This window comes from Heterodontus francisci, chromosome 3 (genome assembly GCF_036365525.1).
Source record: "Heterodontus francisci isolate sHetFra1 chromosome 3, sHetFra1.hap1, whole genome shotgun sequence".
Classification (NCBI taxonomy): domain Eukaryota; kingdom Metazoa; phylum Chordata; class Chondrichthyes; order Heterodontiformes; family Heterodontidae; genus Heterodontus; species Heterodontus francisci.
This window is the reverse complement of record NC_090373.1, coordinates 83,541,466-83,569,393: the sequence shown is the minus strand read 5'-3', so window position 1 is coordinate 83,569,393 and position 27,928 is coordinate 83,541,466. Positions and strand designations below refer to the sequence as shown.

The 27,928-nt window shown below is 43.0% G+C and overlaps 1 protein-coding gene across 9 annotated transcripts in view; it reads left to right on the top strand.

Annotated features, from left to right (window-relative positions):
* The window catches only part of asxl2 (ASXL transcriptional regulator 2), a 444,313-nt gene that overhangs the window by 106,698 nt on the left and 309,687 nt on the right, over positions 1–27,928 (top strand). For 5 of the 9 annotated variants that reach the window (XM_068024034.1, XM_068024028.1, XM_068024048.1 and 2 more), the window contains one exon: positions 24,137–24,219. The exons of the other annotated variants lie outside the window; for them this stretch is intronic. In XM_068024034.1, coding sequence (XP_067880135.1) covers positions 24,137–24,219 — 83 coding nt within the window. Of the gene's footprint in view, positions 1–24,136; positions 24,220–27,928 lie in introns of those variants that run through there. 9 annotated transcript variants of the gene reach the window in all.

Genomic DNA, 27,928 nt, shown 5'->3' with positions numbered 1-27,928 from the left:
TCTCTAGCAAAGGAAAAGCAAAGGGGAAAGCCCTTGAACTACCTATCAAACATACAAGCTGAAGTGCTGAAAGCGAAGTATACAGAGAAGTGTCACATGCCTGTTCCACTCTATCAAAGCAGCCAGGCTAAATAAAAAGAGAATTTCTTAAAGGGGAAGCAGCGCAGAGTTAATAGAACAAACAAAACCAGTTTCAAACCACAAATAGCAAACTCATAACAAATTCAGTGCTGTAGACACACACAGAGCTGAACAAAGTTAAATACAGAGCAGAAAACAAAAAAACAACAGAAAGATGGCTATCAAATTTCCCAGTGTGAACTGGGAGGCCAGTGATATTCTATCCGAGTTCAAACTTTTTAAACAAAGAATGCAGTTATGCTTCACAGACCAAGCGATTGTAGAACCAGAGAAGCAGGCTGTAAAAATGCTGATAGCAGTTGGAAATGAGGGATTATACAGAATCAATACCTCTGGCTTATCTGAAGAGGACCAGAAAGATCCTGCGAAGATATGGAAAGTGCTAGAAGATCAGCTTCGGATAAGAGTGAATTTTAGAATTCATCATCGCTTGGAATTGATGTCCCACAGGCAACAGCCACAGGAATCAGTAGATCAGTTCATCAGTGATGCCGTAGTAAGGGCAACGAGTGCGATGTTTTGGAAACTGTGCTGTTGGAGCGAATAATGGAGCTGGGGATTGTCTCAATGCCTATTGAATCGTTTCAAAAAGACCTCTTGGAGAAAAAGAAAGGTCACAGCATTGACGTGCTGCTAGAAGATGACAGGAAATGCCTAGCCATAGTAGCTGGACAACAGCATCTGCAAGCACTAGATGCAATTGACAGTATCGGCACAATAATCAAGTCGCAAAAAGCAAGTAAGCTGTGTGGTTTATCTCACTCACCGCGAAGTTGTCCTGCATTTCATGACCTGTGTAAGGCCTGTGGCGCAAAAGGACACTGGGTCCACCTATGCAAGAAATCTGGCTCCAAAGACCTAGCCAGAAGTCACAATAGGACACAAACAAACAGGGGACAGGCATAGCAACATGACAACAGCAGCAAGGAGAGCACCAGAGACCCGTGTAAATACAAGCCGATACACAAAGTCCACTGCGAAACAGACCTGAAACAAGACTCAGTGGAGTGATTCTCAGCCAGAAGACGATTAGGCGTTTCGCATTGTGAACCTGACATATTGTGTTGATGAAGTCAAACAACTGGAAGCTTTTGCTATTATCAGTATCATGTGCCCAAAGAAAGTTGGCATGCATGCACTCAGAACGAAGATTGACATGGGAGCCAATGCAAATATCATGCCAATCCGAATCCTGAAGGATAGCTCCGAAGTCGTTGGAACTTAATGATAAAACTGACAACAGCAAAGCCAACTGCATGGGTCACCCATCCCTTGCAGTGGCACACTAACAATGCAATGCAGCTATGGTAAGTCTGCATGGAAACCACAAATATTTTACTTGATAGACATGACCGGACCAGCAGTGGCAAGACTACCAGTGTGCAAGGACCTCAACATTGTGACCATCTATGAGGTCACCAAGGTACCCATTACAGCAGAAGAGACCAGGGATACCTGCTTTGAGTTGGTCCAGGACTCTCAACAAATGTACCCTGGCAGGTTTGACGCCATAGCAGATTTCAAACACTGTTGTACTGCACCTCAGAGAGGATGCATTCACTGTGTCCGGCCCTCTAATGTCTGAGATTGAGTCACAGTTCTTCCAGGATCTCAGTGGTTCTGATTTGGAGAGTATCAGCCCCTTCTCAGGGATGCCACACCAAGAGAATGAAGATCCAAATTCAGATGAGGAAAGTTTTTGTCAACAGGCAGTGTTTCTCTGCGCGCCAGTGACTCAGAGGAAGAGATTAACGTCGTAACCATTGAGAAGCAAAGGCTGGCAGTGGGGAGCATTGCCAAGGGGAAATCTTCAAGGACCAGAACTGCTCGCAGACTCTGGCCAGCATCAAACGATGCAGTCTGGAAACCCAGCAACAGCACAATGATGCCACGCCCTCACCTCTGCTCTCTAGAGAACTGCCAGCACCAAAACAAGCCAGAAAGGTCAGGTACCTCCATGAGGCAAGTACTCCTCCCCCCAACAAACCCTCAACCTTGAGCCCCAGGCCTTCAGACGCAGAAGATGAGGAGAAGTGAAGGACACACAATGTCCTGTAGAGGCAGAGGAGGAATGAGTTGAAGCATTATCTGTTGGCTCTTCGAGATGAGGTGCCGGAACTTTCCAAGAATGACAAGGCCTCAAAAGTGGTCATCCTGAGTAAAGCAACAGACTATATTAGCAGGCTGATGGCAGAGAAACAGAAACTGAATGCAGAAAGAAACTTCAGAAAAAACAGCAACTGCTGAGACGCAAATTCTCTGAGCAAGGGTTGTCAAACCACCAAAATTATGTATGGACTCTGAAGCTTCTGAACTCGTAAATCTCATAATCCCTATCCTCATACATGTAAATTTTATAATCTCTATCCCTGTAGAACTAATTTTTATGTTATTCAATTTTATGTGTTTTTACTTGTAGCAGACGAGACTTATCTTTGGAGAGAAAGGGGATGTTGTATGATCGCCTTAAGAGTGATGTCACTTTAAGAACTCAGAATGCTGATAAACTAAGTACATGGGTGTAGTCATGCAACTAGAAGCCATAGTCACTCTGTAACTGTAACACCCAAGTCAAAGATTCTGTACATAGTTTGCTCTGTATTGTATATACTAGTTTAGCTGGTAATAAACCTGTTAGCAATCTTCGAGGTACTGGAATCCACATATCTCATTGTGTTACTTAAGGTAACACAAAGAACATATGACATGTGTTAGCTGTTAAGATTGATACAGATGAGGAAAGCCCTCCAGCCCATTTTACCTACACAGGAAAATCTTTATGGTACTTCCGTCACAGCATTTAACTGTTTCTGAAGTGATTCCAGGATTTTCACTAAAATAAAAGCCAATTACTGCAGATGCTGGAAATCTGAAATAAAAACAAGAAATGCTGGAAATGCTCAGCAGGTCTGGCAGCATCTGTGGCGAAAGAAGCAGAGTTAATGTTTCATGACCTGAATCTCAGTTGTAGGAGGAATATTTCGCACAACATCAGGAGAACTCCCTGCCCTTCAGTTATGAGATTTTTAACTTCCATGTGAACTTTTGGAACAGGCAGATGGATCCTTGGTTTATAGTCTCAACCAATGGATGGAACCTCCAACAATGCAGCAAATCAGTACTGAACTACAGTCAGCTTAGCTTATGTTCTCAAATTCTGCACTGGAGCTCGAGCCCACAACATTCATTAGCAGTGAGAGTGCTACCAACTGAGCCAAGCTGATGCAAGCTATCTAACTATATTAAAAGTCGTACATGTGCACTTCCAATATACATTCACCTTTCTTCCTGTTGTTAGTCTTTATCAGTTACATTTAACCATTCAATATTTTTGCTGCCAGCTTTTCACTGTCATGCTTTATTAATTTACTTTTAGTCAAACAGCAGAAAATCAAAACTGAAGGTATGGAACAAACATGAAAAGTAAGGCTAGAAAACTGTCAGTGGGAAACTACGAAGATCTTATGGAAGAAAAACATAATCCTGAATGAGCCAATCAAATCTCAAAACATAAAACAACAGACAAAATTTGTGTAAGAACTGATTTTTTTTATTCTCCACAATAAGGTTTTGAACAAAAACATCAAAAATACATATGTCACAAAAGTCTTTTGTATCTTCTCATATCATGATTACCATTTTTACCTGAAAGCCTCAGCCTCCCCCAAATGTTTAGGCTTGGATTTGATATTTTTGCTCAGAACTCTGACTCCAATACTGGAGAAAATCTTAACCATGTTAGCAGGTGCTGGATGCCAAATTTTCCAGGATAAATCAGTAGCATTTAGTCAGCTGGAATGTTTCTCCAGCTTCCAGCAGTATCTGCATTACTCTTTTTCAATTCTTTTTTGAAGAAATGCTAAAGAACCCATTTTTAAAACGTTAGGTAGAGTTTAGTGTGTGTTTTTTTGCAAACAGCAAGGCTGTGGGTGTCTTTAGAGAGAGAGAGAGAAAGGAAACAAGTCCGTTTCAAAATTCCCCTTGAAAAGCACTGAGTACGTACCTCCTACAGCTTTTTTTTCTGATTGAATTATAAACGTTTCATCATTTATATTTCACAGTTGAAAAGTCAAATTGTGTCTCTGTTCATAACAGTTTGCATGTTTTTGAAAAAAATTTGAACATAAACTGACAGTGAATTTGAACAGACTTTCAATGAAAGATTGTTTTTTTTTATCTTCAGAAAGTATACCAATCTGAGAAATGCAGATAGAGATAGGGTTGGATTATAATTTGCCTCCACATGGGGGTGAGTACAGGGGTGGACAGGTGCAAAAATTCACACCGTCAGCCGGCGTGCCAGTTTGCTTGCACCGTCCTGTTCCCCGGGCCATTTTTCCTAAGGTGGGATCAGGGGCAGAAGGTCTACCTGCATGCAAGCAACGGATAGTTGATTCAGGGAAGTTGATGACCTATTAAGGCCTATTAAATTAACAGAGGCCGACTAGAATTTTCCTGTTAGCCTATAGGCCACCAATGGCATCAGGAACTCGTCCAGCTGCCTGGTGGCAGTCTCTTGGCAGCAGATGGTGGGGTGGGGGGGGCAGCACTTCAGGCAGGCTTTGAAGCCCTCCCTGCTTGCCTGACCACAGCTGCAGTGAAAGGCTGCTCATGTGGAGGGGAATGCCCTTCATGATGGTGGCCTGGCCGTTGTGCCATTTATTAATTTTAAAGGTTTTAAAGTTGCTGAGAGAGTGGCTCAAGATGGAGGGCAGGCTGCAGCTCCTTCCCAGCTCGAGGGCCTCCGATTGGACCTCCAGCTTCAAGAGCCCGCCCACCATGCTCAGTTGGATGGCGAGCCTGCCCTCTGGCCGCTAATTGCCCAATTCGGGGAAAGTCACTGCCTGGTGATAGTTTCCCACACAGTTTGGGGTCCGGAGCCCCATTTGATCCCGACGTTGGGGTCCCGACCCAAAACCCAAAATCTGCCCTTGGTGTCAGCCAGGCAGTCTAATTGCATGGACGACGTCCAGGTGGCAGAGGAATTTGTGGAGTTGTCGAGGTGGGTATCATCAACATAGAGTCATAGAGTTATACAGCACAGAAACAGGCCCTTCGTGTCTGTGCCAGTTGAACTCTGAGCCCCATGCCTATGGATGATGCTGCTAAGCAGTCGAACTTAGAGAAGGAATGAACAGCGGGTGGGGGGTGTTAACAATCAATCGACTCAGCAGGTGATGGTACTGAAAGAAACTATCAGTTCTGGTAGTGACTGAGGTGTCAATGTACGAGGCTGATGACCTTTTTTAAAGCGCAATCAAATGCTTGTCTCCAAGATTATGTTTTTCATGTTTCACCAGAAGAGAAATTTCAAGAAATTATCTATGGTTCAAATCAGTCCTTTGCAGCATAGAAACAGGCCATTTGCCCCATGGAGTTAAGCCAGTGTTTTTCTCTACATAAACGAGCTAGTTTAATCTCATTCTCTAGCTCACTTTTCTTACCTTGAATATTCTTGTTGAAGTAGTTAGATATTCTTCTAGTTCAAGGGTGATATTTCTCTAGCATTTCATTATAGCGAAGCAATCAGAAATCAGATCTTCACACTAAAATATTACTTTTCTCCGTCTTCAGTACAGTTCTTGTTCTTTTTCATAGATAATGTAATTCCTTGATCTATCATATTTGTTCCTAAGATAACAAACTTTGTGCACCTCAGCATGGATATTTATCGAAACCAGAATCTGAAAAAAAAACAACTACATATGATCAGGAACATTTCAAGGTCAACCTAACTTGCTGCCTCAATGAACAAGAGCTTCATATCCAAACAGGAACAACAGCCAATAGTGGGTGAGGTACTTTCAATGCAAGCAATTCTTCCACGTGTATTTTTTGTTAATTGAAAAGTGAAGCTCCGATCCTGGATGAGAGATTGTCAATTTAGTGAATCAAGTTTATTCTTGCAATCAGAACTTTGATAAGATGGTAATAGATGGTTGGGCCAAAGTTCTCTTGTTTTTGAATACATTTTTTGCAAGAAGAAAATAGCATTTGACTTTGCTTGTTAGAACAGTCAATCTCCAGAATTTGGCAACTGTTTGAGTGATTGGAATGTTTCTTTATTCAATGACTTGGCAAACTCTAAATTAATTCCCTCATCACTCATTCTCTTTTTTTGAAATAATGAAACAAACATATCCTAACTGGGGGCTGGATTTTTGGGCTCCCCCGAAGGCGGGAATGGCCTGAAAGTACCGGTGCCGGGCAGCGTGTCAATTTCAAGATGCCCATCCCAGCACCTGCGATGTTCACCAGGGTGGGGGGAAGGCGGGCCAGGGATCCCTCTCTCCTCCCAATTGAGGCCATTTAAAGCTGTTGAAAAGCTGAGATTAACATAGGAAACAGGGAACATAGGAGCAGGAGTAGGCCAGTCAGCTCATCGAGCCTGCCTAGCCATTCAATGTGATCATGGCTGATCATCCACTTCAATGCCTTTTTCCCACACAGTCCTCATATATTGTTATGTCATTTGTATCTACAAATCTGTCAATCATCTGCTTTAAACATACTCAATGACTGAGATTCCACAGCCCTCTGGGATAGAGAATTCCAAACATTCACAACCCTCTGAGTAAAGAAATTTCTTCTCATCGCTGTCCTAAGTAGCTTCCCCCTTATTTTGAAATTGTGTCCCCTGGTTCTAGACTCCCCAACCAGGGGAAACATCTTAGCTGCATCTACCCTGTCTATCCCTTTAAGTATTTTGCAGGTTTCAATGAGATCACCTCGCATTCTTCAAAACTCCAGAGAATACAGACCCAGTTACCCCAATCTCTCTTCATAGGACAGTCCCGCCATCCCGGGAACAAGTCGGGTGAATCTTTGTTGCACTCCCTCTATGGCAATGATATCCTTGCTAAGGTAAGGGGACCAAAACTGCACATAGTACTCCAAGTGCAGTCTAACCAAGGTTCTATACAATTGAAGCAAGACTTCACCATTCCTGTACTCAAATCCTCTTGCGCTAGAGGCTAACATACCATTAGCCTTCCTAACTGCTTGCTGTACCCTCATGTTGGCTTTCAGTGGCTAATTGACAAGGGCACCCAGGTCCCTTTGTACATCTATACTTACTAATCTCCTACCATTTAAGAAATACTCTGCACATTTGTTCCTCCTACCAAAGTGGATAACCTCACATTTTTCCACATTATATTCCATCAGCCATATTCTTGCCCCACTCACTGAGTCTGTCCAAATCCCCTTGAAGCCGCTTTGCATCTTCCTCACAACACAGATTCCTACCTAGTTTTGTGTCATCTGTGAATTTGGAAAGACTACATTTTGTCCCCACATCCAAATCATTGATATATATTGTGAACAGCTGGGACCCAAGCACTGATCCCTGCGGTACCGCACTAGTCACAGCCTGCCAACGCGAGAATGACCCATTTATTCTTATTCTCTGCTTTGTGCCTGTTAACCAATCTTTAATCCACGCCAGTATATCACCTCCTATCCCATGTGCTTTAATTTTGCTAACCAACCTCCTGTGGGGGGCCTTTATCAAAGGCCATCTGGAAATCCAAGTATACCATGATTGTCAAGGCTGGATGGATAAATTTTTAAAGGGGCGCATGGGATACCTGCACCTTCAGAAGCAGATCAACTGAAGGGAGGCAGAGGCGGGTAAAAAGTGGGGAGCCAGTCATGGATACGCCAGAGCATCACCCCGGCCCCATAAGAGGGTCAGTGGGGCAAAGGGGGACTTGGCACCTGGTACAGAGGTGTCCTTGGTGCTGCACAAGTCGCAGGAGAGTGGGCACTCAGCACTCAGGCATTCAACGTGGTGAGCACCCCTCCCTCCCGCCCCTGGCATCGCAGGGGCAGAAGAGCCAGGGGCAAGGTTGCCAAGGATAATTGGGCAGCCATCTGTCCAGAAGGAAGGCTCTAGCTGGCATTGGGAGCATAACTGTCAGATTTTGGGCACAGTGAAATGAGGGGCAGCACCCTCTGTGGGAAGGGCAGAACCCGAGCAGCAGGAGGCCATGGGAGAGGAAAGAGGCACAGGAAGGCAATGGAGGCCATGCTCTCAGCATAGGATCTGCCGCCGAAGATGGAAATACCTGGAGATGACTGAGAGCCAGTGCAGCAGAGACTGCTTCTTTGCGGGCAGATGGTCACAAACATCTGTCCTCGTCACCGAAGACCTCGCATCTTGCAGCACTGGTCGCCACGTCCTGCCAGTAGCTGTCAAAGTCACAGTAGCCTTGGACTTCTTTGCTTCTAATTCATTCCAAGGATCAGCTGCTGACCTTGGTGGCATCTTACAAGTGGCTGCACATCTGCATCTCTCACATCACTGATGCCCTCTTTGCCAGGGCTGACAATACATTCATCTCAGGACAGTCATGGCTTCGCAGGAACAGAGGGCATTGGGTTTCACCACCATCACTTCATTTCCCCAGGTGCAGGGCATCATCATTTGCACCCATGTGGCTATCACCAGCCAGTGAGATCAATCAACAGGAAGGGCTTCTAGTCCCTCAACATCCAACTGGTCTGCGACCACAACAAGAGCTTTCTGCAAGTGTGCACTCACTTTTCTGGCAGCTGCCATGACTCCGTCATCCTCCACCAGTCCAGGCTGCCTCAGATCTTCACTCAAACCCCCAAAGTACATGGATGGATCCAAGGGAACAAGGGATATCCCTTGAAGATGTGGCTACTCATCCATCTGCGGGAGCCCCAGACTGAGACACACAGGCGATAGAACTAATGCCACCTGCTCAGTACGACAACCATTGAGTAGGCAATCGGGCTTCTGAAGATGAGGCTCCAGTGGTTGGACAAGTCAGATGGTGCCCTCCTGCAAAGGACTCTGTCGTTGTGGTGGTCTGCTACACTTTCCATAACATGGTCCATCAGAGATGAGGTCATTGAGGACAGTGAGGCTCTGGAAGTAGACAGCTCATCCATGGAGGAGCAGCAAGTAAGAGATGAGGAGGTGGAGGGAGATGAATCTGAACAGAGAGCTTCCCCTGCTGCACAGTGAGGTGGCCTTTTTTTAAAATTTGTTCATGGGATGTGGATGTGGCTGGCAAGCCCAGCATTTATTGCCCATCCCTAATTGCCCTTGAGAAGGTGGTGGTGAGCTGACTTCTTGAACCGCTGCAGTCCATTTGGGGTAGGTAGACCCACAGTGCTGTTAGGAAGGGAGTTCCAGGATTTTGACCCAGTTACAGTGAAGGAACATTGATATAGTTCCAAGTCAGGATGGTGTGTGGCTTGGAGGGGAATTTGCAGGTCCTTCTAGGTGGTAGAGGTCACGGGTTTGGAGGATGCTGTCTAAGGATCCTTGGTGCCTTGCTGCAGTGCATCTTGTAGATGGTACACACTGCTGCCACTGAGTGTCGGTGGTGGAGGGAGTGAATGCTTGTGGATGGGGTGCCAGTCAAGCGGGCTGCTTTGTCCTGGATAGTGTTGAGCATCTTGACTGTTGTTGGAGCTGCACCCATCCAGGCAAGTGGAGAGTATTTCATCACACTCCTGACTTGTGCCTTGTAGATGGTGGACAGGCTTTGGGGAGTCATAAAGTGAGTTACTCGCTGCAGGATTCCTAGCCTCTGACCTGCTCTTGTAGCCTTGGTATTTATATGGCGACTCCAGTTCTGTTTCAGGTCAATAATAATCCCCAGGATGTTTATAGTGGGGGTTTCAGCAATGGTAATGCGATTGAACATCAAGGGGAGATGGTCATTGCCTGGCACTTGTGTGGTGCGAATATTACTTGCCACTTATCAGCCCAAGCTTGAATGTTGTCCAGGTCTTGTTGCATCAGGACATGGACTGCTTCAGTGTCTGAGGTGTTCACATCCCCACTTCTGACTCTATGATGGAAGGAAGGTCATTGATGAAGCAGCTGAAGATGGTTGGGCCGAGGACACTACCCTGAGGAACTCCTGCAGTGATGTCCTGGAGCTGAAATGACTGGCCTCCAACAAACACAACCATCTTCCTTTGTGCTAGATATGACTCCAACCAGTGGAGAGTTTTCTCCCAATTCCCATTGACTCCAGTTTTGCTAGGGCTCCTTGATGCCATACTTGGTTAAATGCTGCCTTAATGTCAAGGGCAGCCACTCTCACCTCACCGCTAGAGTTCAGCTCTTTTGTCCATGTTTGCACCAAGGCTGTAATGAGGTCTGGAGCTGAGTGGCCCTGACGGAACCCAAACTGAGCGTCACTGAGCAGCTTGTTGCTAAGCAAGTTTCGCTTGATAGCACTGTTGATGAGCCCTTCCATCACTTTGCTGATGATCGAGAGTTGACTGATGGGGTGGTAATTGGCCGGATTTGATTTGTCCTGCTTTTTGTGCACAGGACATACCTGGGCAATTTTCCACATTGCTGGGTAGATGCCAGTGTTGTAGCTGTACTGGAACAGCTTGGCTGGGGGCGCGGCAAGTTCTGGAGCTCAAATCTTCAGCACTATTGCTGGAATGTTGTCAGGGCCCATAGCCTTTGCAGTATCCAGTACCATCAGTCTTTTCTTGATATCACGTGGAGTGAATCGAATTGGCTGAAGAGTGGCATTTGTGATATTGAGGACTTAAGGAGGCAGTCGAGATGGATCATCCATTTGGCACTTCTGAGTGAAGATTTTTGCAAATGCTTCAGCCTTATGTTTTGCACTGATGTGCTGGGCTCCCCCATCATTAAGGATGGGGATATTTGTGGAACTACCACCTCCAGTTAGTTGTTTAATTGTCCACCACCATTCACGACTGGATGTGGCAGGACTGCAGAGCCTAGATCTGATCCATTGGTTGTGGCATTGCCCAGCTCTATCGCATGCTGCTTCTGCTTTTTGGCATGCAAGTAGTCCTGTGTTGTAGCTTCACCAGGTTGACACCTCATTTTGAGATATGCCCATGCTGCTCTTGGCATGCCCTCCTGCACTCTTCATTGAACCAGGGCTGATCCCGTGACTTGATGGTAATGATAGAGTGAGGGATGTGCCAGGCCATGAGGTTACAGATTGTGGTTGAGTACAATTCTGCTGCTGCTAATGACCCACAGCGCCTCATGGATGCCCATTTTTGCATTGCTAGATCTGTTCGTAATCTATTCCTTTTCGCATGGTAGTGGTGTCACACAACACGATGGAGTGCCTCAATGTGCAAATGGAACTTCGTCTCCTCAGTGAGTGCTAGTGCTGTTGGGGAGGGTTTAAACTAGTTTGGCAGAGGGATGGGGACCTGAGGGTAGACTCAGCTGGGACTAAATCAGAAATTAAAATGGAAGGCAGAAAATTAATCGAGAAGTCTGGAAGACAGAGGAAACGAGGGTTAGAAAATAAAAGAGTTTGTGAGTGCTCAAGGGTATCTATTTCAATGCAAGGAGTATAGCAAATAAAGCAGATGAGCTGAGGGCAGAGATAGACACGTGGCAGTATGATATCATAGTTATTACAGAAACATGGCTTAAGGAGGGACAGGAATGGCAGTTCAATATTCCTGGTTACAGGGTTTTCAGATGCGATAGGGAGGGGGATAAGAAAGGAGGGGGAGTGGCAATTTTGGTCAAGGAAACTATTACAGTTGTGAGGAGGGATGATATGTTGGAAGGTTCATCAAATGAGGCCATATGTATTGAGCTAAGGAACAAAAAGGGGGCAATCACACAGCTGGAAGTGTACTATAGACCCACATAACAATCAGAGGGAGATAGAAGAGCAGATATGCAGGCAAATCTCTGAGAAGTGCAAAAAAAAAAGGGCAGTAATAGTAGAGGATTTTAATTACCCCAATATTAACTGGGATAGTTTTAGTGTGAATGGAATTGAGGGAGCAGAGTTCTTGAGGTGCATTCAGGAGAACTTTATTGCCCAGTATGTAGCAAGTCCAACAAGAGAGAGTGCAGTTTTAGACTTGGTTTTAGGAAATGAAGATGGGCAAGTGGAGAGCATTTTGATGGTCGTGATCATAATTCAGTCAGTTTTAACATAATTATGGAAAAGGGCAGAGATCGGACAGGAGTTAGCGTTCTCAATTGGGGCAAGGCCAATTTTACTAAACTGAGGAGTGAGTTAGCGAAAGTGAACTGGAAACAGCTACTTGAAGGTAAATCAGTGTCAGAATAGTGGGAGCCATTCAAAGGGGAGATTCAAGGGATTCAGGTAAACATGTTGCCATAAAGAAAAAGGGTGAGGTGGCCAAATCTAGAGCCCCATGGATGTCAAGGAGCCTACAGTGTAAGATAAGGCAGAAAAAGAAAGCTTATGTCCGACATCGAGAACTCAATACTACAGAAAGCCAAGACGAGTATAGAAAGTGGAGGAGTGGAATCAAAAAGGAAATTAGGAAAGCAAAGAGAAGAGGGCCTGAAAGAATATTGGCAAGCAAATTCAAGGTGAACCCAAAGTTGTTTCATAAATACATTAAGAGTAAGAGGATAACTAAGGAGAGAGTGGGGCCCATAAAAGACCAAAAAGGCAACCTGTGTGTAGGAGTGGAAGATATTGGTATGGTTCTTAATGAATACTTTGCGTCTGTCTTCACAGAAGAGGGGGACGATGCAGATATTGTAGTTAAGGAGGAAGAGTGTGAAGTATTGGATGTGATAAACATAGGGAGAGAGGAAGTATTAATGGGATTAGCATCTTGAAAGTTGATAAATCACCAGGGCCAGATGAAATGTATCTTAGGCTGTTAAAAGAAGCAAGAGAGGAAATAGCAGAGGGTCTGACCATCATTTTCCAGTCCTCACTGGATACAGGTGTGGTGCCAGAGGATTAGAGAATTGCTAACATTGTACTTCTGTTTAAAAAGGGAGCGAAGGATGGACCGAATAATTACAGGCCAGTCAGTATAACCTCAGTAGTGTGCAAATTAATGGAATCTGTTCTGAGACACAGGATAAACTGTCACTTAAAAAGGCACAGGTTAATCAAGGATAGTCAGCATGGATTTGTTAAGGGGGGATCTTGTTTGACCAACTTGATCGAACTTTTTGAAGAAGGCACAAGGAAGATAGATGAGGGTACTGCAGTTGATGTGGTCAACATGGATTTTAGCAAGGTTTTTGACAAGGTCCCACATGGCAGACTGGTTAAAAAAATAAAATCCTATGGGATCCCAGGAAATGCAGCAAGGTTGATACAATATTGGCTCAGTGGCAGGAAACAAAGGGTTATTGTTGACGGGTGTTTTAGCAACTGGAGGGCTGTTTCCAGTGGTGTTCCATAGGGCTCAGTACTGGGTCCCCTGCGTTTTGTGGTGTATATGAACGATTTGGATGTAAATGTAGGGGGCATGATCAAGAGGTTTGCAGACGACACAAAGATTGGCCATGTGGTAGATAGCGAGGAGGATAGCTGTCGGCTGCGGGAAGATATCGATGGTCTGGTCAGATGGGCAGAAAAGTGGCAAATGGAATTCAACCTGGAGAATTGTGAGGTGATGCATCTGGGGAGGTCAAACAAGGCAAAGGAATACAGGATTAATGGGAAAATACTGAGAAGTGTAGAGGAAGTGAGGGACCTTGGAGTGAATGTCCACAGATCCCTGAAGGTAGCAGGATAGGTCGATTAGGTGGTTAAGAAGGCATATGGAATCCTTTCCATTATTAGCCGAGGTATAGAATACAAGAGCAGGGAGGTTGTGCTGGAACTATTTAACTCATTGGTTAGGTAACAACTTGTGTACTGTGTGCTGTCCTGGTCACCTCATTACAGAAAGGATGTAATTGCACCGGAAAGGGTACAGAGGAGATTTACGAGAATGTTGCTAGGGCTGGAAAAATGTAGCTTTGAGGAAAAATTGGATAGGCTGGGGTTGTTCGCCATGGAACAGAGAAGGCTGAAGGGAGATCTGATTGAAATGTACAAAATTTTGAGGGACCTGGATAGAGTGGAGGTGAAGGGTCTATTCACCTTAGTAGAGAGGTCAGTGATGAGGGGGCATAGATTTACAGTGATTGGTAGAAAAATTAGCAGGGTGATGAGGAAAAGCTTTTTTATCCAGAGGGTGGTGATGATCTGGAACTTACTGCCTGAAAGGGTTGTTGAGGCAGAGACTCTCAACTCATTCAAAATGAGTCTGGATCTGCACCTCAAGTGCTGTAAGCTGCAGAGCTACAGACTCATTTTGCTGGAAGGTGGGATTGGAATAGATGGATCGTTTTTCGGCCGGCACAGACATGATGGGCCAAGTGACCTCTTTCTGTGCCTTAAACTTTCCATGATTTCTATTCTCGGACTGTGCGGTGGTCACTCCTACCAATACTGTCATGGACAGATGCATCTACGACAGACAGATTGGTGAGGACGAGGTCAAGTATGTTTTTCCCTGTTGTTGGTTCCCTCACCACCTGCCGCAGAGCCAGTCGAGCAACTATGTTCTTTAGGGTTAGGACTTGGCCAGCTCTGTCAGTCATGGTGCTACCGAGCCACTCTTGGCAATGGATATTGACGTCCCCACTCAGAGTACATTGTGCGCCTTCTGCGCCTCCTGCCACCTGCCAGGAAAAGGACCTCCCTCCTCTCCCTAACAGCCTCCAGCATTAGATCCAGATCGGCATCGATGAAGCGAGGGGCTGCCCTGCCCTGGGTGCCAGGCTTCTGACTCCCCTGTGACATCTTGCTTCCCTCTGCTGTCGTGGAAGGCTTTGGCATAAACTGCAGAAATCTCCCTCAGGACCACAGCAGCCTCAGTGACGGCTGCCGTGGGAGTCTACATGCGTCTTGCACAATCTGACCCGTCCTCTTCACGTCCCCACTGGCTCTAAGAGGACAGGAAACCTGTCTCCGTACCAATTAAGGGCTTACCTATGCAAAAATCTTAACTTTAACCAGTTTCCCACTACAGGTGAGATTCTGACCCAATAACACCCGGCTCCTGTTTCCTGCCTCTGTGGCAAAAATTCAAATCTGGGTTCCAGGGTAGACTATTCTGCCGCTGCATATTTTGCTGATATTAACTAATCATCGTAATGAATTTATTCATTCACAGTTCTGCCAATGCAAATACTTTCTTCAGGCTTTGACGTTCCTGTTTTTACTGATGCAACAACTGCCATCTGGAATGAATCTTCAACTCGGAAATAACATTTGTTCATTTATATCTTCAGGCTCAATTCTGTCTAGTACTGCTAGTAACTCACTCCTCATTCTTCACCTGTGCATTCTCCCTTCAACTTGAATGTCTCTGCTTTCCGTGGATGATGTAATTAGCTGTCTACATTACATATGATCTTGGAGACAGGTATTCCAATCCAATCGCTGTATTCCAATCTTTCCAGCAAACTTGGTCCTCACTTGATCACCATGTTTTTGCTTTGGGTATATTGCTTGTTAAAGCAATGTTGGTAAGCGTACTTTGCTTTACTTTTGACCCATTTTATCAGTTTTCTACTTGGTCATGTTGGCTTCAGGCCTTTGTCCAAAATAGACGCCATAGTTTTGCCTTGTTTTCCTACCATTAACAGCGCTGGGCTATTACCTGTTTTTGCAATGTAAGTTCTTCTGTAACCCAGTAAGGATTCTCTTATTTCAGAATTCCTTTTCCCCTCTCAGCCTCTCCATTAACTTTTGGATATTAAAACGACTAGACATACTGAGTTGCAAATACAGGAAATGTTGTATTCCCTAATGGGTGGCAAGGTCCTTAGAATTACTTCAACAAACTATTCCTGATATTTTCAAACTGCCATTTCAGATATACACAGATGTGAATTTTTGCATTGTTATGTAAAACTGATGCCATTGACATATATCATTCTATACGTTCAGTAACTTCCTTAATAATAGTAGTTTGTGTCATTCCACTTCAGGAAGTATTAAGAATGCAACTCTATGGAGCATGTTCATGTTGTAAGAGTTGATTTTTCCCTCGACGCAATTTTTTTAGGCTCACACTATATGACACATCTCTGCTACTTTTCTCTGCTGTCTGTAACAGACCAGTTCTTTGTCAACTGGTTCTTGACCTAACAGATCAGAAGCTTGGCCCCCCCACACCCCTAACCCCCTCCCACTGCCCCGATCATCAAAGTTCAAAAGTTATATTCTTCCTCCCATGTAGGTTGTGTGAGCTCTAACTTTATCACTTGCAGGGTAGTTTCCCTCTTGGGTTTTACAATATAACATTTAATGGCACTAACTCGGGATATTGGTGGAATGTGAAAGTAAGAAAGAACTTGCATTTATATAGTGCAGTTCAGTTCTTGCAGCTGTTCCAATGTACTTCACAGCCAGTGAATGATTTTTGAAATGTCATCATTGTTGTCATGTAGATAAATTTACTGCCAAGATCCCACAAACAGCCAATGAGATGAATGAGCTTTGTTTTCAAAGATTTTGGTGGTGTTGGGTTGAGAGTAGAATCTTGGCCACAACACCAGGACAACTGCCGACTCTTCTGATAATGCCCTGGAATCTTTTATGTCCATCTGAACAGATAGACATAACCAAAGTTCAACACCTTACCGAGAGGAAAATGCAGCAGTTCTTTTGTACTGCAGTAAGGTGATGTGTTCAAATACTGGAGTCAAGTTTGAACCCTCAACCTGCTAACTGCTGTGTATGGTCTGTGATAACAGTAATGTCCACATGGGTATCAGTTGTAAAAATTACAATCTTGCTTCTTATCTCCAGGTGACTGTCATGATTTGTCTGTGTTACCATCACCGTATAACTCACCCAGGGAAGGATGATTTGTGATCATTTGATTATAACTGGTGATCACTGCTTCATCAACCTTGGTGCCATGGCTGATATAATTTTCTGCACCCTTTATTACTTTATGACTGCGTCAATTATTGTACCATGTACTAAACACGGGTAGAGTTTCCTCTTTGGGTGCAATTGGCAATCTGGGCGCAAATTGCCCTTGCTTTGAGAAGTTTCATTTCTCAAATTGCTGCTCAAACTCATTTGAAACCACCTAAAAGTAAAATCTGCCAATTGAGCAGTATTTTGAAGATAAATTTAAAAACAAAATTGCTTTCAAAAGAATTCCTTGATATTTTTAAGAGTGGTAACTTGGTGCAGTTTGATTAATACGACTAAAAATGAGTTTATTACAAAAGTAAGCATTTTAGTCAGAATGTCTAGTCTACATTCTGTGAGTAACCTGATTTTAAATAGCTGAAAATTACTTTAAAAAATACACAGTACCATTTGCTAGTTATATTGGGGTACAGCAGTCAGTTTCTTTGTAAATTAAAAAACATTTAGAAAGCTTTGAAAATGTGTGTGTTAGTGTCCTTGTGCCTAAAAAAAATAATTTTTTGAACCTTTTCGAAGACCTGCAAATGAGCACAATTAGCAGAAACTTGCAGTGGTGATTAATTCAATCTGGGGGATAGTTTTGTGGGCAGGGCCAGCTACCAGTGCGATGTTTTTTAAACCAGCGCAAAAGGTCACGTAAGCTCGATTTGTACTGAGCATAATTTGGGTTGGTTTGGCTGATTTTGGGTGAATTGCGCTGAAAACGTTAGCGCAGCTGCTGGCCATGTACTTCTTTCTATCTTCATACCTAAGCCTTGGCTTTTGTACAATATTGTTTAGCTCTTCACTTGACCGTTGACCTGCTACCTGACAATTTCTCAGGCCTAAGTTCCCCACTTTCTGAATAATTATGAAGCTTTCCATCTGTATTCATATTCAGCTGCAGTCATGTTTTTTTCACAGCTCATAGTAATATTTTTGAGCTGGCCCTTCTAAAAATAAATTCATCATGACTTAATATAAACCTTTACCATATATATCAAAATAATGACTTGCATACTATTTTGTAGTTACATTTATATCGTTCTCTGGAACGTAGAGTGAGGCTTGCAGTCTCTGCAGCAATGTTCCCTCTAAGCTGCATGGGTGTGTGGCCATTTAGCAATGGGGAATGTGCTGCGCAGGGAACAGACAGGCCGCACACAAGCAAACGTTCCCTTAAAGATGTGCGCATGCACAGCTACACACAGCAACAGAAATTAGAGGGAGCATTAATCTGCACCCAGTTAGTTACTGTATTTTTGCAGGACAAAGCCTGGTGTGAAATATTGCTTTATTGCGCCACCTGCTAAAAACTGCTTCCTCTGACATAAATAAATGTCACAGTTCAAAGGCAGATTAAACTTGAATTTATTTGTTTATTGTGCTTGTCTTCATTTTCATGTCTAAGAAATTGCTGTACTATATGTGTAAGACCAAAATTTGGGGGCTTTTAATTATCTGTGAGCTACCATTATCCATCAAGAGGCCTTCCCATTGTCGCAATAATGGAGGCGCCACTGATAAAGCTACAAGCAACTATTATTGCTAAAGCAGGAAAAGGTGGGTTAAGAAATCTCAACAATGAGGTCCAGTTTTTGCCAAATATATTCTTTTGTTTTAATTGCAGTGATCCAGCTTTCCTTCATGAAATATGTTTAACATCATATTCCAATTCTGAAACACATTCATTTAAAGCATAATTTCTTCTGTACCGGCTATGCAATCAAGATATAACCATTCTTAAACCCACATCAGGGAACAAGAAACCTAGGGGAAATTCCTGCCGGGTGCTCCGGTTTCCTCCCACAGCCAAAAACTTGCAGCTTGATAGGTAAATTGGCCATTGCTAATTGCCCCTAGTGTAGGTAGGTGGTAGGAGAATGGTGGGGATGTGGTAGGGAATATGGGATTAATGTAGGATTAGTATAAATGGGTGGTTGTTGGTCGGCACAAACTCGGTGGGCCGAAGGGCCTGTTTCAGTGCTGTATCTCTCTATGACTATGACTGAATACTCCTGCTAACATACTTACCTATTGCTGAATATTAGACTTTAAATTAAGAATTGATTTTCGAACTGATATTATAATCTATTCAATTACTTTCTGGCTTTTCTTGATCCCAACAAAGAGTGCATTTAGAACAGTATTGCAAAAGCAAAGTCATTCCTTTGGGAAGGAGCAAGTTTGGAAGAAAAACTTCTCTTGTACAGTGAATTCTATTGTATTGCGTTTAATCATTGTGCAAGTGCAGCCTTCCTTTAGCATAAAGGATTTAAATTTCAAAGATATTCAGGTTTAATATTAAACATAACAGCAAAATTAGCTCAATGGCTCTTGGATAATCATACACCTAGTACTTCTTAAAAGCATTGCTGCTAATTTAGAACTTTATTCAACTAATCTTGATGGAGTGTTTAATATCGTAAATCTAATATATTGCAACTAATGACACAGTTAATGCAGTTTGAAGTTGCACTCAATGGCAATGTCATTATCCATTTGAGAACATTTCCATCCCATTAAAAGCATGTGTAAGCATGTGAAATATCGATTGAAGCTGGAAGAACTGTTCCATTCAGCCTAAATGTGTGAGACAGCAAATAAGCATTTAAGTTACCCATTCTGTTTTGTTAATTTATCTGGAAATGTATGGAATTGGAAAAAGTAATAGTAACCCAAACCCAAAAAGTTAAAAGTTTAATAAGTTTCTATTATATTCTAAATTCATAGCTAAGAACTTTATTCTTTACAGATATTACACTTATTTAAACAGGAATTGTAAATCTTATTGTGAAGTTTGTAACCCGTTAAGCCTGCACTTTTTTGTGTGCAAGTCCGGAAAGCTCTTGGCTAACATACAATAAATAAAGGCAATATTATGCATTCATTTTGAGCAACATTAAATGTACGACAATGAAGTATTAATTGGACATTTGCAGTTTGCCATTTTGTGAGAATTCTAACCTGCAGCCACAGAAGGAAGGGAGTTACAATGTTTTCTGTTGGTGTGTTTGGTTGGTAACAAAATGGCAGTGCAGGGATGGGAAGAGAAGCCCTTGGTAGAGGTGCTGTGGCTACAATTGTATAGATAAGGGTGGAATTAAGCAAATCAACCCCTCCAAACTGAATAATGGAAGAGAGGTGTTGGAGAAGCATGGTGTGGTGAACCATGTCAAACGCTGCAGTAGGTTGAGAAGCATGCGGAGGGATAAGGCATCAAAATCACATGGAATGCCTTTCATAACTTTTTTTAGTGTTGTTTATGTGCTGTAAGAGGGTTGAAACCTGACTGGAGCGATCTAGATTGCTAAGGATTGTGGTCCAATGCAGAGTGCCAGAAACAAACATTAATGGGACAAAGAGGTTTGTTATAAATGGAGACATATTTTGCTATATCTGTGCAGTTTTTTGATTCGTACCTGTTGCATTATAATCAGGACAGTGAGGCTTATGCACTATAAGCTGGAATTCGTTTTAAAGAAAAGATTGGTACAAAGGTCTTCATTGTTCTTTTTCTCTGATTGAACATAGAATTCAGCTTGCAAACATCATTTAAGGTGGCAGAAAGTAAATAACTTACAGATGAAAATTTTGTCTTCTGGCATCTAAACCAGAGAAAATTCTATTGAGTGTCACGTGCAAGATCTTTCATTTAGGCGATCTTGCTTGAAATTTTGGTAGCACTATGTAAAAACTCTATGTTGAATTTCATAGCCATGAAACATTCCTGTACACATAGATAAAAAGAAAACCCAAATGATGGAAATCTGAAATTTAAAACCAAATTTCTGGAAATCCAAGGCTGGTCATCTAGCATCTGATAGAGAAGAATATTGCAGGGAAACCCCTCAGCAGCACAGAACGCAATTCCTTTTTGACAAATGGTCTCCTCCAAAGTGCCTTGCTGTGTTTTTCTTTCAGATGCTGACTGACTTGCCTTTTGAATTCCAAGTCTTTTCTGTTTTAATTTCTGCTTACGTATGGTTAGCCAGTGATATGAAAAGAGAATATTATGACAAATGTCCCATGTGTAGAATGATTCTCTTTGTTGTATGTTGTCTCCACCTGTGATAAATCAACTTGGCAGTCAATGTTCTGATTTTAAATGTTACAGAATTCCATAAGGAACAAAGGTTTCTGCAGTAAAAACAGAAAGTGCTGGGAATACTCAGCAGGTCTGGCAGAATCTGTGAAGAGAGAAACTGAGTTTCAGGTTGTGACCTTTCATCATTTGAAACATTAACTCTGCTTCTCTCTCCACAGATGCTGCCAGACCTGCTGAGTATTTCCAGCATTTCTTGTTTTTATTTCAGATTTCCAGCATCTGCAGTATTTTGCTTTTATTTATTATAATAATTATTGTACACTGCTATTTGGGTCCCAAGCAGTCAATTCTATATTCTTGCGATGTCCACAACTTAATTCGGTGCTTGTTTTTATCTCTGGTATTTGTGACTATGTGCACTTAATCATTCTGATATTAACTAACATTCCAAGATTTCTCAGCAATTGAGATTTTTGAAGAGAAAAGGTGACAGTAGGTAAAGTACATCGATTACACTGATTTTAAAAAAGATGAGCATTTGTGGTCAGTTATGCAACTTTAGATTTGTGCTGGCTCCACCATCGCCTGCACCGAAAAAAAAAATACAATAGGATGTCCTTTCACATAGTAGTTTTGGTATTTTAGTTTAGTTTAGTTTAGTTTAGAGATACAGCACTGAAACAGGCCCTTCGGCCCACCGAGTCTCTGCCGACCATCAACGACCCATTTATACTAATCCTACACTAATCCCATATTCCTACCACATCCCCACCTGTCCCTATATTTCTCTACCACCTACCTATACTAGGGGCAATTTATAATGGCCAATTTACCTATCAACCTGCAAGTCTTTTTGGCATGTGGGAGGAAACCGGAGCACCCGGAGGAAACCCACGCAGACACAGGGAGAACTTACAAACTCCACACAGGCAGTACCCAGAATTGAACCCGGGTCGCTGGATCATTTTATAAGAAATGATCATCTAATTTGTTCAGCTCTCATACAACTATGATTTGTCGGCATTCAAGGAGGGGAGTGTTTGGGGAATTGCTATCTTTTTAAACAATTTTCATTTTCTGCTGTCATTCTGATCAAGATATCCAACTCCACTGAAATATATGAGGTCTTTTTCTTTGAACTACGCATTCTTCTGTCGTCAGCAACAGACTGGAGTTTTACTTCTAAAAGCTTGTTTTTTATTTTACATATTCTGCCTGAATAAGTTTGTGAGTTTTTTTCATTGCAGTCCTATAATTTGACATACTTTTTAATTTCAAAAATCACTGCCATATAAATTTTGTTGCTTTCAGTTTTGGCCACTCAATACTTATCTCAGGCAACTTGCATTAGGTACCCAATTAATGCCAGCTCCTGACTTAAGGATCTGTGTTCAGTATCATGAAACGTTGCCATTGACTGATAGCCAATATACAATTCATTTTCTTTCAATGTTGGATAGCTTTCAGAAATGTGAGGTCAGCCCATATTTCAGCATGATTGCTTTATTCATGAGAAACTATCCTACCACAGGAATGTTCAAGCTTTATTCTTTCAAGTTTAAAAAGATCTTGAGTTCCAATTCTTTCACAAAGCTCACTTAACAGGCCGAATAAATAGAATTTAAATAGAAAACATCCCAGGAACGAAGCTTTCTAACGCATTGGGAGAAGCCGTCAGATTTCTCTGTGCCCCACACAGATCCCTCTATGGCATTACTCACAAACCTGTTCATTTGTTAGACCATTATGGGGGCAATGACTGGACTGCAAGCACTTTCTATTGGACTTTGGACTCCGAATGTGAAAATTCACATTCTTGAGATACGGAGTCAGTTTCATACTCACATGACATGATTTGCCTCATGGATGAAGGCAGATCTTAATTATGTGTATTGGTTGAGATTCTTTCAAAAAATAAGGATGAAGTTACCCAGGGTAGGTAATTAGCATTTTCCACCATAAAATTGGTAAGTGAACTTTTTGTCTTATTGTGTTTACAGTTGTTTTCTCACTTGTGCTAAAATGAACTTTCACTGAAAATGAGTACATTTGATTGGCAGAGTTGTTGTATGTTTTACACTCAATGGGGAAAATTTTACAGATCCCCTGTCGTCAAGAGTCATGGTGGGGTGGCCAGAAAATGCCACCGGGAGAGGCCCACTACAGGCCTCGATGCCGGGAATGCCCGGCCTGATATTGCTGGTGGCGGCGAGGCCTCGTGGCGGCCCCCCAGCCGCTTGGCGAAGGGAGGCCAATTTAAATATGCAAATTAATTTAAATGAATTAACTAGTTACCTTTACGCTCCCGCTGTTTGTCCCGGTGCGATATTCGTGCCAGTGGCTGGCACTCCCGTGCCTTGGGATCCCCGTCCGGGGATCCGAGGTGGAACACATGGGGAGGTGGGGCCAGGTAAGTTTTTCAGTGTGTGAGTGTGGGGAGTGGCATCAGAGTGGTATCATTGGTGTAGGGGATGGTAGGAAGGGTTAGAGTGTAAAGTTTATGAACTTTGGGGTGGGACAGTCAGGTGCACAAGGTAAGTGTTTTGGGGGGAAGAGAGCAGGTAATTGATTGGGGTGTGGTGGGAGAGGGGCAAGATAAATTTATTGAGTTTTTTAATATCAATTTTACATCAGTGTGTCTTCAAATTGAAATGTAGGGCTCGACGCCCTTTAAAAATGGCATCAGCACCTGCACAAAGGCTGCTGACACCATTGCCGGGGATGGACAGCCCGCCCCCTCCACGTGATCAGCGTGGGCGGTCCGCCCTGGCTATTTAAATGAGCAGTTGCACTTAATATCGCGGTAGCTCTGCAACGTGCGGGCTGCCTTTGTTTTCGGTGGCAGGCCCATAAGTTTCAGCCCAATATAACTGATGCAGCTTTAGTTCATTAAGTGGAAGTGGACACCTCTCATAAGTATTGAAATCCTCGATTTTCTCTTACTAAGTTTGTATGGAAGGCGGTTTTCATTAAGTGAACAACAGGTTTAAAAATAACCTTTTAAAAATATTATGTGCAATATCACATTTGCAATGTAATTATGAATACCATATCTTAATCATGTTTCATTGTTTAATTATGTCATTTTTTTAAAAAAACCTAATATTGTCAAGAAAGCAGAATATTTATATGTTAGCTTTTGGATTATTTAGATATGTACTGGATGCTCCCTGTAAATGTGGTTACCACCCAGGAATACATAGTTGAAGCTGACATTGCTGTACGTCTTTATCAGGTACTGGAGAAGTACCCAAACACACCAATGAGCCATAAGGAGATCCTACAAGTCATCCAGCGTGAAGGACTCAAGGAGATCAGGTGAGTGCTTTTACAGTCTCTTTGTAAATGGCAATCTCCGTACAACAGAATAACGCCCATTATTTCACAGACTAGAAGACCTATGTAATCACATACATGTATTTCACACTCAGGAGAAAAAAACAGTAAATTTCTCAAGTGCAGGTCAAACTTATACATCCAAGAACGTGGTGTTGTCTGACAACGACACACCTACATCTTCTACCTCTCCCTGTTTGAGACATAGTACAGAAACAGCCCTGGTCTAAGTCACAAATAACATCCCCTGTGACAGTGATCGGAGCTTACTGTCCCTCCTTATCCATTGCAATTTCTCTGTTGCCTTTAACATTGTCAATCATTCTGCCCTTCACAAATATCTCTCCTTGGCAATCCACAATGATGTCACTGATTTCTTCTGGTTTCATTCATACCTTTGCCAAAAATGGATATTGCAAATTCTCCAAAGATTTGTCTGGTGGTAATGAACAGTGAATTGCAGGGATCCATCCTTAGCCCTTTCTCTTTATTGCCTGTATGCCTATCCTGGTGAGATCATCTGGAAGCATGGTATTGGTTCCTTTTGTATGGTGATGGTCCACAGATTTATCTTTCCATCTTTCATGATTTCAAGGATTTTGCTCACCTGTTCAGTTGTCTGCCCAATATTATGATTCAGATGAAACAAAATTTCCTCCAGTTAATGAAGGCAATACTTAAGTCACCCTTTTCAGCTCTTGGCAGCTCCTATTTGCTTCTTCCCTTAATTGAAATTAACCTGAGGAGCCCCCTCTAACTAAGCCTAATGAGCAGTCTCAGCATTGTGCTCCATCCTCAGTTGAATTTCTTTTCCCAGATCAGCCTGTGAACAGGACTAGCAATTCCTACCACAGTAGTATCACCCATGCCTGCCCTTACCCTGCTGCTTCAGGGATTCTAAACAATGCCTTTGTCATCTTGAGGCTTGATTTTACTCACATCCTTCTACCCTTAACAAACCAAAGCTCATTCAGAGTGCCATTGCTGAAGTTGTTAACCATTCAAGGCTTTGCAGCACGAGGCTCCACTGATACCCTGTGTCTTTAAGAATTAACTTGAATATCCTTGTCCTTGCCTTCAAATGCCTCCATGGCCTCCTCCAACCTAACTCGGTGACTGTTTATCCCTTGCCTCTGTTTGCTCCTCATATACTGGTCTACTCCTTGATTTACATCTTTGCTGTATTGTATTTGGCTGTTCTTACAGCCATCATGTCCCTACCCTCTGGAGCTCCCTCCCTTAATCCCTCTGCCTTATCTCCTCTGTTTCTGCTTTCAAAAGCTAAAGACTTTCCTCATTAACTCCTCATTTGGCCTCGCCCCCTACTCCATTCTACCAGATCTTTCTGTCTCTCTTAGCATTCATTTTTTCCTCTCTGTAAGGTACTCTGAAATCTCTGATGTGTGCAGTGCTATACACTTGTACATTGTACTTAGGTAGGTGTGATAAGAGAGGAATTTTGAGATGACTTGTAAATGCTGTTTGTATTTTGACTTCTCATAGAATTATACAGCACAGCAACAGGCCCTTCGGCCCTTCGTGCCCATTCCAGCCATCAAGTACCTATCTATTCTAATTCCATTTTCCAGCACTTGGCCCGTAACTTTGTATGCTATGGCATTTCAAGTGCTCATCGAAATACTTCTTAAATATTGTGATGGTTCCTGTCTCCACCACCCCTTCAGGCAGTGTGTTCCAGATTCCAACCACCCGCTGGGTGAAATTCTTTTTCCTCAAATCCCCTCTAAACCTCCTTCCCCTTACATTAAATCTATGCCCCCTGGTTAATGACACCTCTGCTAAGGGAAAAAGCTTCTTCCTATCTACCCTATCTGTGCCCCTCATCATTTTGTTTACCTCAATCAGGTCCCCCCTCAGCCCTCTCTGCTCTAAGAAAAACAACCCTAGCCTATCCAGTCTCTCTTCATGGCCGAAATGCTCCAGCCCAGGCAACATCCTGGTGAATCTCCTCTGCACCCTCTCCAGTGCAATCACATCCTTCCTATAGTGTGGTGCCCAGAACTGTACACAGTACTCCAGCTGTGGCCTAACTAGCGTTTTATACAGCTCCATCATAACCTCCCTGCTCTTATAGTCTATGCCTCGGCTAATAAAGGCAAGTATCCCATTTGCCATCCTAATCACCTTATCTACCTACCTGTGCTGCTGCCTTCAGTGATCTATGGACAAGTACATCAAGGTCCTTCTGACCCTCTGTACTTCCGAGGGTCCTACCATCCATTGTATATTCCCTGGCCTTGTTAACCCTCCCAAAATGCATTACCTCACACTTCTCAGGATTAATTTCCATTTGCACTGCTCCTCCCATCTTACCAGCCCATCTATATCATCCTGTAATCTAAGGCTTTCCTCCTCACTATTTATGACACCACCAATTTTCGTTTCATCTGCGAACTTATTGATCATATCTCCTATATTCACATCTAAATCATTAATGTACACTACGAACAGCAAGGGTTCCAGTACGATTCCTGCAGTACACCACTGGTCACAGGCTTCCAATCACAAAACAATCCTCGACCATCACCCTCTGCCTCCTGCCACTAAGCCAATTTTGGATCCAATTTGCCAAATTGCCCTAGATCCCATGGGCTCTTACCTTTTTGACCAATCTCCCAAGAGGGACCTTATCAAAAGCCTTACTGAAGTCCATGTAGACTACATCAACTGCTTTACCCTCATCTACACACCTAGTCACTTCCTCAAAAAATTCAATCAAATTTGTTAGACATGATCTCCCCTGACAAAGCCATGCTGACTATCGCTGATTAATCCCTGCCTCTCCAAGTGGAGATTAATCCTGTCCCTCAGAATCTTTTCCAATAGTTTCCCTACCACTGATGTTAGACTCACCGGCCTGTAATTACTTGGTTTATCCTTACTACCCTTCTTTAATAATGGCACCACATTCACTGTCCTCCAGTCCTCTGGTACCGCTCCTGTGGCCAGAGAGGATTTGAAAATTTGTATCAGAGCCCCTGCAATCTCCTGCCTTGCCTCACATAATAGCCTGGGATACATCTCATCTGGGCCTGGGGATTTATCCACTTTTAAGCCTGCTAAAACCACTAATACTGCCTCCCTTTCGATGCTAATTTGTTCAAGTATATCACAATCCCACTCCCTGATTTCTACACTTGCATCGTCTTTCTCCATAGTGAACACAGATAAAAAGTAATCATTTAAAACGTCGCCTATGTCCTCTGGCTCCACACAAAGATTGCCACTTTGGTTCCTAATGGGCCCTACTCTTTCCCTGGTTATCCTGAAACCCTTAATATACTTATAAAACGCCTTGGGATTTTCCTTTATCTTGCCCGCCAGTGTTTTTTCATGCCCCCTCTTCGCTCTCCTCATTACTTCTTTCAGTACTCTCCTACACTTTCTATACTCCTCTAGGGCCTCCACTGTTTTCAGCCCTCTGAATGTACCATAAGCCTCCTTTTTTTTTCCTTATCCAATCCTATATATTCCATGACATCCAGGATTCCCTGGACTTGTTGGTCCTCCCCTTCACCTTTATGGGAACATGTTGGCCCTGAGGTCTCACTATTTCCTTTTTGAATGACTCCCACTGGTTTGATGTAGACTTTCCTACTAGTAGCTGCTCCCAACCCACTTTGGCCAGACCCTGTTTTACCATATTGAAGTTCTATGGAAGTTTGATTAA